Source organism: Aythya marila, assembly GCF_965140915.1.
Source record: "Aythya marila genome assembly, chromosome: 29".
Lineage (NCBI taxonomy): Eukaryota > Metazoa > Chordata > Aves > Anseriformes > Anatidae > Aythya > Aythya marila.
The window spans coordinates 1,358,884-1,372,961 of record NC_139070.1 but is presented as its reverse complement, the minus strand read 5'-3'; the positions used below and the strand labels follow the sequence as shown (position 1 = coordinate 1,372,961).

At 48.5% G+C, this 14,078-nt stretch overlaps 1 protein-coding gene across 1 annotated transcript; it reads right to left on the bottom strand.

Moving 5' to 3' along the window:
- Positions 1 to 552: 552 nt before the first annotated feature.
- On the bottom strand, positions 553 to 14,015 carry NCSTN (nicastrin; the record flags this gene model as incomplete). The annotated part of the gene is made up of 17 exons (XM_082781153.1): positions 553 to 1,249; positions 2,758 to 2,970; positions 3,287 to 3,438; positions 3,573 to 3,660; positions 4,152 to 4,247; positions 4,521 to 4,623; positions 5,865 to 6,034; positions 6,184 to 6,261; positions 6,448 to 6,552; positions 7,952 to 8,104; positions 8,932 to 9,041; positions 9,503 to 9,653; positions 9,840 to 9,985; positions 11,031 to 11,149; positions 11,656 to 11,779; positions 13,210 to 13,314; positions 13,892 to 14,015. 17 exons carry the CDS (start codon positions 14,013 to 14,015, stop codon positions 1,127 to 1,129), a joined length of 2,160 nt encoding a protein of 719 aa, XP_082637279.1. The 3' UTR covers positions 553 to 1,126.
- Between the last annotated feature and the right edge of the window lie 63 nt (positions 14,016 to 14,078).

Genomic DNA, 14,078 nt, shown 5'->3' with positions numbered 1-14,078 from the left:
AGGGAAGGGAAAATGATGCCTGCTTTAGTGCTAGTCAGCTCTGATTTCTGTGATTAATCCTCTCTACCTGTTTTTGAGCTCCTTGCTTTGGACAACAGCACTATCGCATCTCTGAATCGAGACTGCCGAAGAACAGGTGAATTTTCATATAAAAGGAACAACTGGGAATATCTGAGAGCCTGGTCAGTCGTGACTGCTGGCCCTCAGAGCCCAGTCTTGCTGCGTGCTAAGCAATAGCATCAAAGGGAACAGTGTGTGAGCATGCAATTTAGAAAAGATATTTATTATACCAGCACCTAGAGATCAATCAAGATCAAGGCACCGTATGGAGTGTCCAGCCATCCCTGCCTTGGAGAGCTTACGGTCTGAGCAGTGGTGAGTTAACTCCCTGTCCTGCCAGAGGGCACCGTGGCTTTCGTTCATCCAGTTGTAGAAAGAATTTTGAGTCAAAAACCAAATCAGACAAATGCTGTTCCTCCCAACACATTGCAACACCCAGCAGTTTTGGTCGTTTTGGCAGCAACTGAACACAATGCAGGCAATGGGTTAATTTGTAAGCGGAGATTTTTTTAATTAAACGGAACTATTTATATATATACAAAACCCAGAAAATATTGCACCATTAAAAAAAGGACATTTTACATCTAATCATCTGTTAAACACACCTTGCCCTCCCTGCATTGTAGTATATACACAGATTCACAGCAACTGTTGGACATGAACAGGCAACCCGTGCTATCAGACACCACGGAAATCTGCTGGTCCACACATATCCCAGAGAAAACACCTTTACCCTTTCCACCCTTGCCCTCCTTCAGGGAACATATCCATCACGTTGTCGTCTCGGTGGCACTCAGGACCAATCATCTCAAGTTGCTCAGATGTAAGGACAAATTAAAAACAAAAGGCTTTGGGAACTTCTCAGTCACGATTTCTTTTGGGCTTGGTCGGCACAGTTTTCTGGGAAAGTCTCTTACGTGTTGGGGCTCAGTCCCCAGAACCCAGGCGTGGAAGCTCTGGAGCAAACCATTTGTGTCCCTGCCCAGGGAGAGGGGCATTCCAGTGTAGTTTCGTCTTCGACAATTGCAATCCAAGGACTAAGACTTCTCAAACCCTGAGAGCATCTTCAGTAAGCCACAGCCCCAGGGTCCCGAGGGATGCTAAAAAGTACATCCGCTTTGGCGTTGATAAAATGTGTGGCGAGGAGGGAGAAGACCAGAATGGCAATGCCCACAACCAAAGTGATTATCTAGGAAGGGACGAGAAATACTTAGCATTGTCATAACAAAGACAGACCTGCAGCATCTCACAGAATTTGTACCCAGCGGGGTCCCTGTCACAGAGACCAGCTCTCACTCCTGAGGCACTATGCACAGTAAAATAAAAACAAACCCTGAGGACCTTACAGTCTTAGACAAAAGGAACAGTGACTGCCAAGCAGGATCAAATCAGCTTTCTCTGCAGTTATCAATAGTGCACACAAATGTTTAGAGAAAAGGCAAGAAAGCTATGACTGATAACAGAGAATATATCACGTGTCAAAGTCACTGGAGTAGTCCACATAGTTTGCAAAGAATTTTAGCAAACTTAGACAAATTTAGATGCTTTGGCTACTCCTGAATGAATTGTCATATCCCCGAGTAAGGAACTGTAAATGCCTTCAACAAGCACAGCTCCTGGCAGAATCAACATCTGTCAATAACCTTTGCATAACTGAGATTACCTCCTGCTCATCGTGTTTCCCAGAGCTTAAGTGCCTGACCAGTCTAAGGCCTCATCGGGTTCCTTGCTGTCAACCCTTCTTGCACGTAGGATTACTGTTTCCAGTTTCCCCTGGTTATCACAGAAGAGCCTCCATCCACTGGCCAGGCACTCCTGTGCTGCTCCAGCTCCCTCTACACATTTTCCATCAGCACTTCAAGGATGGCTGGGCTCAAAATGTGCATCTCAAAGTTACCACTACCCACCAGGTTGTGACACAGGGCAAGAGACACAGGCAGGACGCTATGCTTGCCTGACAGAGCTACAAAGGTCCAGTGCCACACAAATAAGTTACTTGTAGTGCAAATAACCATCAGAAAGATGCAACAATTGCCTGGGCTTGCATGGCCTTTGGGTGGTTTACTGTTGGAAATGATGACAAGAAGGCTGTGCGCTCCGGAGATGTCCTGGCAGGGCACACAACATCATTAACAGCTAACCAGAGGGCAGCCAGGCCCAAAGGGACCGCACACTTAACACGTGTTTTGCTGGCACTTCAGCTGCATCACACCCAGCTAAAGGCTGCTTTGAATCTGAGACACTGAACCAACACAGTTCTCACTTGTGAAGGCTTTTACAAAGGTTGTTTTTGTTCTGGCAAGAGGGGATTCAAACAGCAGCAAGGCTGATTCACTGGTCTGGCCTCCTGTACATGGGGAGAGGACTGAGAATCCCATTACTTGAATCTTTTATTCACAGACCTCAGCCTGCTCATGGGATTCTTGATTATTCTGTTCTGTCTCAGCCTCAGTGACTAGGTTATTACCCCCCAACTGGCTGGAGGTGGCAGGGTTATCACCAGTGATACACTCTGGGTTGTCCCATTTGCAAGGCCCAGAGCCTGGCTTCTTAGCTGGGAAGCTCACCTACGATAAGGGCACACGATCTAACAAACTGAACTGTTTCTCCAGCTGTCAGATGTTGTTCGAAGACCTTTGGATTTGGCCTAGTCACATTTTTTTCCCCTCTTTCTTTTTCACACAAGCACAAACTCACCTCTAGCTCCTTGCTGGCTACCAGAAATATCCGGGCGCGGATCTCCTTCCACCGACTCTCTGTCCATGTGGAATACTCTGTAGATCCCCATTGCCTCAGCTCAAAGGCAGGAGAGAGCGCTTTGGTTAGGTGAACAGTTGACCGAACACAGTAGGGGACTCGAGTTGTCGAGTTAGGGTCCAGAGAACCCTGCACCCAGGCATAATCATACAGCTGCAATGAAAACAGGGCAGTAAGAACCAGCAGAGCACTAGCAAATAACCAGACTATGCCCTTGTTCTGGAATCTTGCCTCTTGTTGGAAAGACATAGAGGGTGTTACAGAGGGTTCTCACTGCAAGGGGATCCTTTCACATAGTCCTCTGCCCTTGGGCTTCAAAATGCTTCCTTATTGAAGGAGTTGAATGAATTCTCCTACGTGTGATTATGGGAAGTGGAAAGCATTCCTAACTACCTTCCCTCAAAGGCAGAAAACCAGCAAACCAGACAACAGATGTGTTCTTGTCCCACCCCACTCTGACAGCACTTACTTCTTTCTCAGTGTTTGGTGCTTTATCAGGGTTCAAACACTCTTCCTTGGTGAGGTTAACAACAGTGCCCGTGAGGTTGGCCAGAACATACTGCACAAGGTAAGTGGTGTTCACAGGGCTGGAAACAGCGACGTAGTGCTGGGGAACATCACCTGGAAGAGTCAGAGAAATGGGATTGACGGGGAGATTGCCAGAAGCAGACAGCGTTACTGAGGAGCTTTAGAAAGCTGCCAGGTAACATACGGGGTCAAACCCATCCCCATGTTCTTCCCTGTGTTGCTCTTACCAAGAATCCCTTTAAGGTCAGGCTTAATGATGGACTGAAACCAGGAATTGTTCATTTTAATCAGAAACCCATACAGCATTCGAGTAACCTGGAAAGAGATGGAAACTGGTTTATACAAAGAGGAGAGAGCAAAGCATCTTAATAGCTACACCTCTCAAAATTATTTCCACTCCAAGAACCAAGAGCACAGGAAAGGAGTCACAACTTTATATAATACAGGGCTGAGCTGTGAAAGCTGGGTTTGATTCCAGATCTGTTGACTCCTTAGCTGATCCCTGTGGCACCGATTGCCATTTCACCTATTTCCTCTTCTGCTTTGTGAAACAAGGATAAAGGAGCTCTGCTTGTAGAAGGCTCACGGAGCTTAATGTCTGACTTGAGACTGAGAGGCAAGGAACTAGAGAAAGGTGAAAAGTTTTTCATTCAGCCGTGGTGGGGAATGGGAGAAAGGGGGAGAGGCAAAGCCCTCATGGAAACAGACAGGACAGCATGCTGTGTAAACACATATAAACAGAGACAGAAGGGAAGTACGTGAGGGCTCATCATAGATGCCAGGGACTCAATTCCATCTGCTCGTACCGTTTTTGGATCTGCTTGAATAGCAGAGGTGTTGTTGGCTCCCCCTGCAAGCCGGTAGAGAGCACGGGCGACCACTGTGGCAACTTCTGCCAGGGACTGTAAAGGAAGAGCGCTCGGTGTTAATCAAGATAGGCAGACACAGCAAAACAAGGAAGAGCACGCCAGAACCTACACGTCCATTGAAATGCTTGCATCGTGCTAGCATCTGAGTGCCTTTTGCCGTTGTAACTGTACGAAGTACTCTCATTTCTTTCTGTCTTCTTTGAAAACAGCTTTCCCCCTCTCCCCGTGATCCCCCTTGTGATCTGTCCCCACCCAAAGCCCCACCCATCCCAGATACAGCAGCTAAAGAAAATGCAGAGTAGGAACCTTGGCTGTGTCTGTGACATACTCCAAGGTCTCCTCAGGGCTAAGCCCCTCAGGGTATTGCATCCGGATGTTCTCTGGAGTGTCGTACATGCTCTGGTAGTATCTGAAAAGAAGAAGGCAAACAGAGGTTGGGGAGGGGCAGAAAGAAACCACAGGGCATGGAATTCAATTCAGAGTGTGCCTAAAGCAAACAGTGGGAGCAGTCTCCTGGGAGCAGAGATATAGCCCTGCCAAAGCACTGCCCTGCCACACGCTCCTTAAACCATTTAATGAGGCTTTATAATTAACTTGGCCCTTCCACAGCTTCTCCCATCTGAGGATCTCCAAGCAATTTACAAGCTGTGATTAGCTTTCCAGTGGGCAACTGCCCAATCTATTAAATGGGTAGAGAAACTGAGGCAAGGACAGCCCGTGCAGAAGGTCTCATGGGAAGAGAGCTTTTAACGCACATCATGCTAGTGGATTTTATTAATGCCTTATCTTGAAGGCAGTGAAGAATTCCAAGTGAACTCTACGAGAGATTTACACCCAAGTGTCTGTACCACACACAGCTGCACTGGGAATTGGGCTGAAAGCCCACTGCATGGGCTACGCATCTGATATTCCTAGACAATGTGGGACTGATCCCCCCAGTCTGAAGATCGTCACGCACCCAGGAGGTGTGCTTTCCTTCACCTCAGCTGTTCCTGCACCTTCAAAGCAGCACAGACAGAGCTGAAAGGGAAAAAAGGGAGGCTACTTCCCCTTTATTATGCCACAGATTCTCAGTAACAGTAAGGAAAGGTAGAAGATGAAGGCAAGGAGATAATCTGAAGAGTTTGGATGAAGCGGGGAGGCAAGAAGAGAAAGTGAAAAGGGGATGTCTGTCCTCTACCCCACATCCCCATTTCCAAAATTGAAGAGGAACAGGAGATCCCCAAGGAACATGCTGTATTAGGGTCATGTGGGGTGAATCAAAGTGCCCTTTTCCAATGCCTGGGGCTTTCTGCCATCACAAATAGAAAGCTATATTAAAAAAAAAAAAAAAAAAAGCAGCTAGCTTCTGGAAGAACAGATGAGGCTTAGGCACGCTCAGTTGCCATTTGCTCACCTCTGGCTCCCAGCCAGCTGTGGGGAACATTTTCTGTACAAAACTGGATTTCTTTCGGTTGTCAGAATAATTATGTTGTGCTTGTTCAATTACATGGCACACGTTTGCTCCTCCACTCCCCCCGGACTGCTGCTCTACATGTATGTTCGGCAGCACGCTCCTGGCAGAGGCGTTGCAGGAGCTCGGGCTGCCCTCTGCTGGCTCTGCTGCCTTTGGCCAAGGGCCAGCCTGTGCTGTCCACCTCGGAGGAGTACCTGTTCTGGAAGGCAGCCTGGTGGTCAGTTAGGACCACTCCGGGGATGTGCCGGGCCCGAAGGAAGCGCTGGAAGGAAGATGGGGGAAGAGGCTGCGAATATCCAGCTTCCTGCAAAGTTACATTTGCTCCCACGCTGCTATTACTCAGAATATCGAGCAGGTTTCTAACCTGGAAACGAGAAGAGAAAACAGCACTGTTCCGCTCTTCTTTTGAATGTGCAATTTCTCTGGGTAGTTTAACATCCTGATCATTTGTAGCATGCCAAAGATCCCACAGCATTTTGGGTAGGTGAGCAACTACAGATTGCTTTCAATCACCTGTGTTTGGACAGATTCATTCATCCAAGAGACGGGGTCTGTATGCATCCATAAAACGGAGCCATTCCTTAGAGCCACCTGCAAGGGAAAAACAAAACAAAACGCCATCTTAAGCACATCCTAGGACATCACGGAATCTTCTGGAGCAGGGAAGTCCAGATGAGGGAAAAAACAACAGAAGTAGCAGAAGGCTGGCTAGGAAAACTACAGCTAAATTATCACAGAAAAATAAGGAATTAAAAGGTCCCCTAACTTCTCTCTCACCTGATTCAACTCCACAAATGAATGTATGTTGTCCAAACGGAGAGGAAACTTGTCTTTTTCCATATCATACACCATTCGTGAACTGCCAATATAATCAAAGGTCTCCTGCAACAGAAAAAAAAAATAAATCACACATGAAGAGCACATGGATAGCTGCCTGGCACAAACAGCAGCACTATTTGAGAAGCTGAGGTGGAAAAAAAAAAAAAAAAAAAAAAAAGAAAACAGAATTCAAGGGCCAGCTACTGCACCAAGTATTTCTGAAGGTCTGCGTAGCCTTGCACACACCAAAGGAAATATTACATTGTGCCTGGACCCAGGGACAAAGGTATTGGAAGCAGGGATGTGGCAAAGGACAAAAAGGAAGGCAAACAGCAAAAACTCAGGGGACAGCTATTAGATGCCACAAGCAAGAAGGGCACAGAGACAAAGTGAGCTTATGCAAGTACCTACAACTCGCAAGGTACTGCAAGTAACAGCAGAGGGACGTTACTCCACCCTCCACTCTGGCACACGCCTTCCTCTTTGTTTTTGGGAGAGCAGAATAGGAGGTCAGGGAAGAGGGCAATCCTCCATTCCAGGAATTAAATACATGAATCTCTCCCGAAAGGAGGGATATCAGTTTCTCTGGAAAAAGTGGGATTGAAGGCAAGATGACAGAAACGAGTCTGTCAACAGAATTGCAAGAGGCTGAGCTTTGCTTAGGCATGAATAGATGCCCTGAAGAAGAGAATTTCCGTGACAGAAAAGGACAGTGAAGTCAGCCAGCCACCAGACTTTCCTCTTGACTAATTTACAGCCAAGTCTTATCACTCCTCCTCCATCCTGGGAGCACGACAGAGAATGTCCATTCCATCGTGCTGTATGTTTGCCTCCCCAGGGAAATTCTGACTAGGGATGTATGTGCTGGGGAGGGTGAATGAAGGGAATCACATGGCCACAGCATGGGGCTGTGGGAGCCAGTTTCACAAAGCTGCACAAAAGAAGCCATCAATGTAGATGCCTTCAGGGGAACATCAGCTGTTGGCCATCAGTCCCTCCTCCACAAGCTTGTTCTGCTTTTCCACAGCTGCCAGCTCCAGTGCTGGGCTCTCAGAAATGAACTACATTTCGCTGCTGTCAACACATATATTTTTAATCTAGCTTTTTCTGGGCTTCATTTCAGGATTTAAAGCCTAGCCATTGCAATTCATCCTGAATGGGGGAGGCAGAGAACAGACAGATAGAGAGGAACCTTGGGAAGAGACAGGAGGGAAAGCAAAGTTTGAGTTATTCGACCAGAATGAACCGTGGGGCAGAACTGCCCCACTGGAAGCCCCATCTGCTGTTGTTATCCCAGTGCAATTAAGATCCTGTTCTCACTGGGGGAGCAGAGAGAACTATGGTGTGGGGATGCAGATAAACGACTGCACAAAGACTAGGAAAAAGTTCATTTGCAGGCAGCCAAGGGCTGATTTGCTATCTAGGAACAAGCCAAACGGTGGAGTGATGCTGCTGCTCTTACCCCTTGGAAGAAGGTGAACATTACATTTCTTTGTAGCAAATGAACATCTGACGCTTTATGAAGAGCTTCAGCAGCAGCCAAGTGGGTCACAAAAGAGGAGACGGCACTCTCTGCCCCGGGTGCAATGTTCCAGAAGAAGGAATGGCTGTCAATCTGCAAGCATGAACAGCAGGCATTAAGAATTCTGCGAACAGACAGACAAATACTGTAACAGGAAAGCAAATCTGTCACTCCTCTTATCCCACTCACCCTACTGATAAGGGAAGAACCAAAGCACCGTGCCTAATGGAACTTCAGATACCAAATGAGTAATTTCTGTAGTCCTGAGGTCTCAGAGCACTGCCAACACCCTTCAGCCCTGACCTGAAAACTAATGCTATCAGGTGTGCTGCAGTTTCACTGTTAGCACCAACATGCAGCGTGTGCCTCCATGCTGGTGACAAAAAGGAGTTTTGAACTTGTATCTCTGAAGGGTGGAAAGTGACTGTAAAACAGACTGCTAGACAGGGAAGTAAATTTCTTTCTCAGCTCTGACACTGACTCACTGCTTGACACACACCAAAATTTCCATGTGATTCAGTCTCTCCCATCAATATAGACAAGCAAACCATGCTCTCTCTCCCTCTTCAACATGTTTCAAGCACGTGAAGTATTTTAGGAAAGCATGTCAGACACCATAATTATTTCTACTCGTCTGGTTCCGTAAAGACTTCCCATCACCGAAAGAAATGCTGAAAAAAGTCTCACATAGGGATACAGACAGAAACAAAACCCACATGTCCTTTTATTGAAACAATATGCAAACCCACTAACTAAAAGGCTCCTAGAAACACGATAGCCAGTCAGATCTAAAAGGTCTGGAACATGGGAAGAAATTAAAATATGTAAGGGGAGTATATTCTCATAAGACCCAAAACTCATATCTTCCCAGAATCCTTCCAGCCACCCTCTCTGCAAAGCAATATTAAGGAGATACCTACTCGTGTAGCGACAATGATAACTTCCTTCTCACGATCGACTTTTCCAGAGGAATTGATAGGTTGCAAGGTGCTCCACACATTGTAATCAAGAAGCGGATCACATACGGTCTCTAGGAAGCAGAAGCAACATTGCTTGAGTTGAGACTACAGCAGAGATAAGTGAGAAATGATCCCTCTGGTCAGCTGAAGCTCACCAGTGGCACTATCACAAGAGCAGCCCAGCTGTGGGAAAGTCTTGGCTCCAGTGAAATCACCAACAAAACATTCACCAGGACCAGGATTTCGATTCAGGTACACACAGCCTATTGCAGTAGTGATATCAGAGCCATTCTCAATGATCTATGTAGCAGGTTGTAGGTGTCTTTCTCAGCCAGCATCTCTACATATTTTCCAAACTGATGGCAAACATACCCCCAAATTCCTTCCCACTTGAATTGTTTATTTTGAAAAGGCTCAGCCAGGAAGCAAGCCTTTGAGGATACTTTATAATTTTTTCTCTTTTGCAAAACTGTATTTCTCTAGGATTTTTACCACCAGACTTATCAAGACAAGGAGAGACGAATCTGCTCACCTGGGTTAATGCTGAACGTGTTTTGGATGGAGTTGCGTCTCATGCATGTAACAGTGCTGGTGACAGCATGCATGTGGGAAAAAAGCTGCATGGCACATAGAGGGTACTCAGGGCCAGATCCATCACGAGGGACATTATGGTCTTGATAACACTGGACAGAAATAAAAATTACCACAAAACTTAGCGTTTTTCTAATAGCGTGGTGAGTTGCCTATAAAATTGGACCAGAAGTTTTTACTGTAGATTTTGACTTCTAAGCTGAGTTACCTCAACTTCTGCCCCCCTTCCTGAGCTGGGTGGCAGTTCCCCTCTCCCACTCGTTGAGGAAGTTAAGTACCTGCTTAATAACTTGAGTCTCGTTGGCATCTTCAAGTAGAAAAATAGGGAAGTCAAAATCCTCATATGAAATCCCACTCCCCAGAGGATTCCACACAGTCGTATTGCAGTGCGCATATTGAGGGCCATAATCTTTGGAATAGACACCTGGAAACAGAAAGAAATGGGCAAATCTGAGCCTGTGAGAGAGTAACAGCCTGCAGGAAAGGTAGGGCCTGCTGAGAAAATAGCAGCAAATACTGAATGAGCACCATTATGGGCTAGGGAACCAGCTGACAAAGCTTAGAGATGGAGCTGGTCACTGCATGCGGCAGAGTGGCAGAGACTGAGCACTGTGCCACGCAGGGAGAGTAAGAAACGTGCATGCTCGAAGCCATCACATGCCAGGAGGCTGGCAGGAGCACTCAGAGAGCATTTATCACATGCTGAGAGAGCGGAGGAGGCACACAGAGAAACATTATACTTCAAAAGGAGGACCATACAAACCGGCATTTTCTGAACTCATCATGTGCTGGAAGTACCCCTAAGGCATCCATAATGTGCCAATTGTTTTAACACCTAGATACTGTGCAAACAACACGAAGGCAGAGAGACAACAAATGCCAGCACACCAATCGTATCTCAGGAGTTTACACGGCATCCTTCACGGCTGAGAAGGAAGTTTTGTGCAAACCACAGAAGGTAGTTTCTCCCCAGAAATTGAAAGATAGTAAACTCGCTGCATGAAAAAACAGCGAAATGAAAACCTAACTGAAACCTCCTGGGGAATCCATGGAGGCAGAATGGATTGAAAAAAGTAACTGGCCCTAAGAGAGAGGTTAACACATGCTCCATGCAATCTACAGAAATGGAATGAGCAGGTGTGGAAAAAGTACAAGTTTCACACCTGAAAGAAAAAGATGTTGCAGCAAACCTTGGCCAGGCTCAACACTTAGTGACTTAACACTGTTTTAGCCAGCTTATCCAACAGTCTTCCCTCAAACATCAGTCCCAGCCCTTGCTTGGAACTGATGAGGTTCCAGATCAGACCAGTTACTTCAAAAGGAATTATCGAGCATGTTATCTTGGGCACAATTTTGACACAAAAGTGAAGCTACAATTTCACGTGGCCTCTACAATCCCTGCTTTGACCTTACAACGTAAAGGAACTCCTCCTCCTCCCAGCAAGAAAAAAGACTTCACATTTCCTTACCAAACCCGTCATTGGGGCACTTCAAACCAGGAGAGAACCCCTGGGGAGGGTTAGGTTTGGCAATGGACACGGCAAGGCCTGACACTCGGGAGGTTCCCTTCAGCTGCATCAGCACCTTCCTGGAACAGAGAAAGGAATGAAATTGTGAATTCGCTAACGCAGGGTTACAATCCATGAAATGCCACTGCTGACATACTACACGAGCACGTGGTTATGCTTATGATCAGAATAATCAATGCATTGATTCATCTTCTGCTCATCTTCTCTGAAGCACATAAGACGGCGACAAACAGAAAATTTCAACCACTTCTTTCCTGCTCTGCCCAGGAGATGCGACAAACGTTAGCCACTTTGTTTAATAAACTACAGGCACAGCTACAGCAATGAACGTGGTGTAAGAAAATACACAGTGCAGAAGAGCTCTTCTCACAACCAAACTATCTATTTATGAATAAATAATTCCAGGCAGTAAAACACCACGAAAACATACACGTTCCACCCTCATTGTGCTTCAGAGCAGTGCAGTCAGGGACGATTTTGCCATCTCTCACTTGAAAAATTAGATTGCTTGTCCCAGAATTGGTCTTCTGGGCACTCCTGGGGAAGATAAGTGCTGATGACTGACCTGTTGAAAAGGTTCCCGTCCAGCAGTATCATGTAGGGTGGGTGCGGGCCATCAGCAAGCACCCAGTTGAGGTCCTCCTCCTTCTCAACCACGTGGATCACTCCCGTGTCCCCGCTGATGGAGGCTGCAGAAAGAGAAAGCGCCCTTGGTGTCTCACCGTGACCCCTTCACACCCCAACAACCCCAAAACAGGAGGGCTGCATGGCTAAGAGAGCTGTCAGAAGAGGCTGGGAGGAAGCAATATGGTAAAGTGGCACCATTTCGCTGGAATAGGACAGAACGGTTTTTAGAAAAAAAAAACAAAAGTGAACAGCACAGTTCAAGAAGTAACAGAAATAAGCACCCAAGCCTTGAAAGCATCTTTTGTTTAAGCCCACTAAAGCACTGAAGGAACTTCAGCTATCTAAGCATTACAAGTCTCCTGTGACCGGAGGAAATCAGGCATGACCCAGGAGGAAACGGAGGCCCAGAGACAGAAAATCGTGCAGAGAAGACAGGACCCAAGTTGAGGACTACAGTCACGGAAGCAGCTTTGTGCTGACCATCATCAAAGGTTGCATATTCCAAAATGGAGAGCTCAAAGACAGCTCCACTTGAGGCCCAGAGGAGCATGAGGTGACAGAGAAGGCAGCACAGGGGACTAGCAGCCTGGCAGGTCCATCTGCCTGTCATTTCACCCCATCCCAAGAAAACAAAGCCCTCTCTTAAGTCTCTACTGATAAAAACAACCCCCACAGCTAGGGAAAACAGTTGTTGCTACTCACTGCCCACGGCTGGGACAGCACTGGGACAGGATTGGGTGCTGGTGTCTGCACTACCACCAGGCTCACATCAGAGGGCAGAAGAGCCAGGGAGCCCACACCCTGTGCTATCAGGCGGACTGAGTGCAGCTGTGCTGCCCTGCAGTGGCAGCTGACAGCCTCTGCTGCAGGGAGTGGCTCGCTAAGGAAACAAAACTCAATCACAAATTAACAAATCCCTGACTCAGAGGTTGCCCTTTCTGTAAGGAGTGCGGTTTGAATTGGGCTCCCTCATCTTCCTCCTTGTTCTCAGCAGCCAAGCAGCCCTACCTCCTGCATCTTCACAGCACAAAACCCAGACAAAGGTAACAAGCACTGTGCAAGCAGCTAAACCAAACCCTCCAGGCCCTTCATGTGGCACTTTGTCAGTACTTCACTCCCTGCCTGTTTCTCTAGGAGGCTGTAAATTTGTCAGGGCTCACAGCTTTGCCTCCTACCTGGGGTGCTGGCTTGGCAAGGAGCAGCCTATGGGGTGAACTGGCTTTACCCTGCACACGACCACCTGCATGTGCTGAAAATGTTGCTCTGCCTAGCCCTGGGTTTTCCAGGGTGAGGAAACACAGACTTCCTAAGGTCTCTACCCCTCAATTTAGCTGAACCAGGTCAGCATTACTGGAGTAGGACTGGAAAAGACAGCAAGCAGTGTGAGGAACACAGATGGTGCTGAACAAGGCAGCTCAGCAGCGTTGTACCCTGTTCCTCAGTGCACACCCGCCCCCCGGGAGCAGCTTTGGGGCTCTGTGGCTGTACTCACACTGGCAGCCGATCTGGTGAGTGGCGTTCAGGAGGCGAACGCACGGCGCCGTCTTGTTGAGGGGGATGTAGATCTTCCTCTCCACAGAGTTCCCGTGGCAGGAGCCTGGGGAAGAAGACAAAGCCCAACGTCAGCGAGGTGCAAACCGGGGGACCCCAACACATCCAAGTGCTCCCCCCAGCTAAAGGGGGGGAGATGCAGCCCTGCCCAGCTTGGAGGGGACGGCTGGGGGCTGCCAGGGCCCCATCTCCTGGGGGGGGACCCCAGATTCCAGGGCAGGGGCTAAACCCCAGATTCTAGGCAGGGAGTCAGATCCTTGGGGTGGGAGGGGGAAGGAGAGGGACCTCAGATCCTTGGGGGGGGGCAGGAGGGTGACACGACCCGAGGGGTCACCCCGGATCCTAGGGGGGAGGGGAACACGACAGGGGGTAGAGGGAACCCCAAATCCCCAGTGGGGGGGGAGAAACGATGGAGGCGGATAGGACCCTATATCCCGGGGAGGGAATAGGAGGACGGACGAGACCCCAGATCCCGGACATGGAGACGCGGGGGGGACCCCAAAACCTGGGAGGGGGGAGCGGGAACCCCAAAGCCCTTTGGGGGAGGGGGGACCCCAGATCCGGGGGGGGGGGCACCCGACCCGGCTCAGCCCAGCTCGGCCCCGTCTCCCCAGCAGCCTCACCCGCCGCCAGCACGGCGAGAAGCAGCCCCCGCAGCGCCCCGCACCAGGCCGGCAGCCGAGGGCTCCCCGCAGCGGCCGCCATCCCCCGCCTGCTCCGAGCCCTCCCCGCCTCCACCGCCGCCATCTTCCCGGCTCTTCCGCTTCCTGCGGCGCGGCCGGAAGCCGCTCTATGCCGCCGGGAGGACTG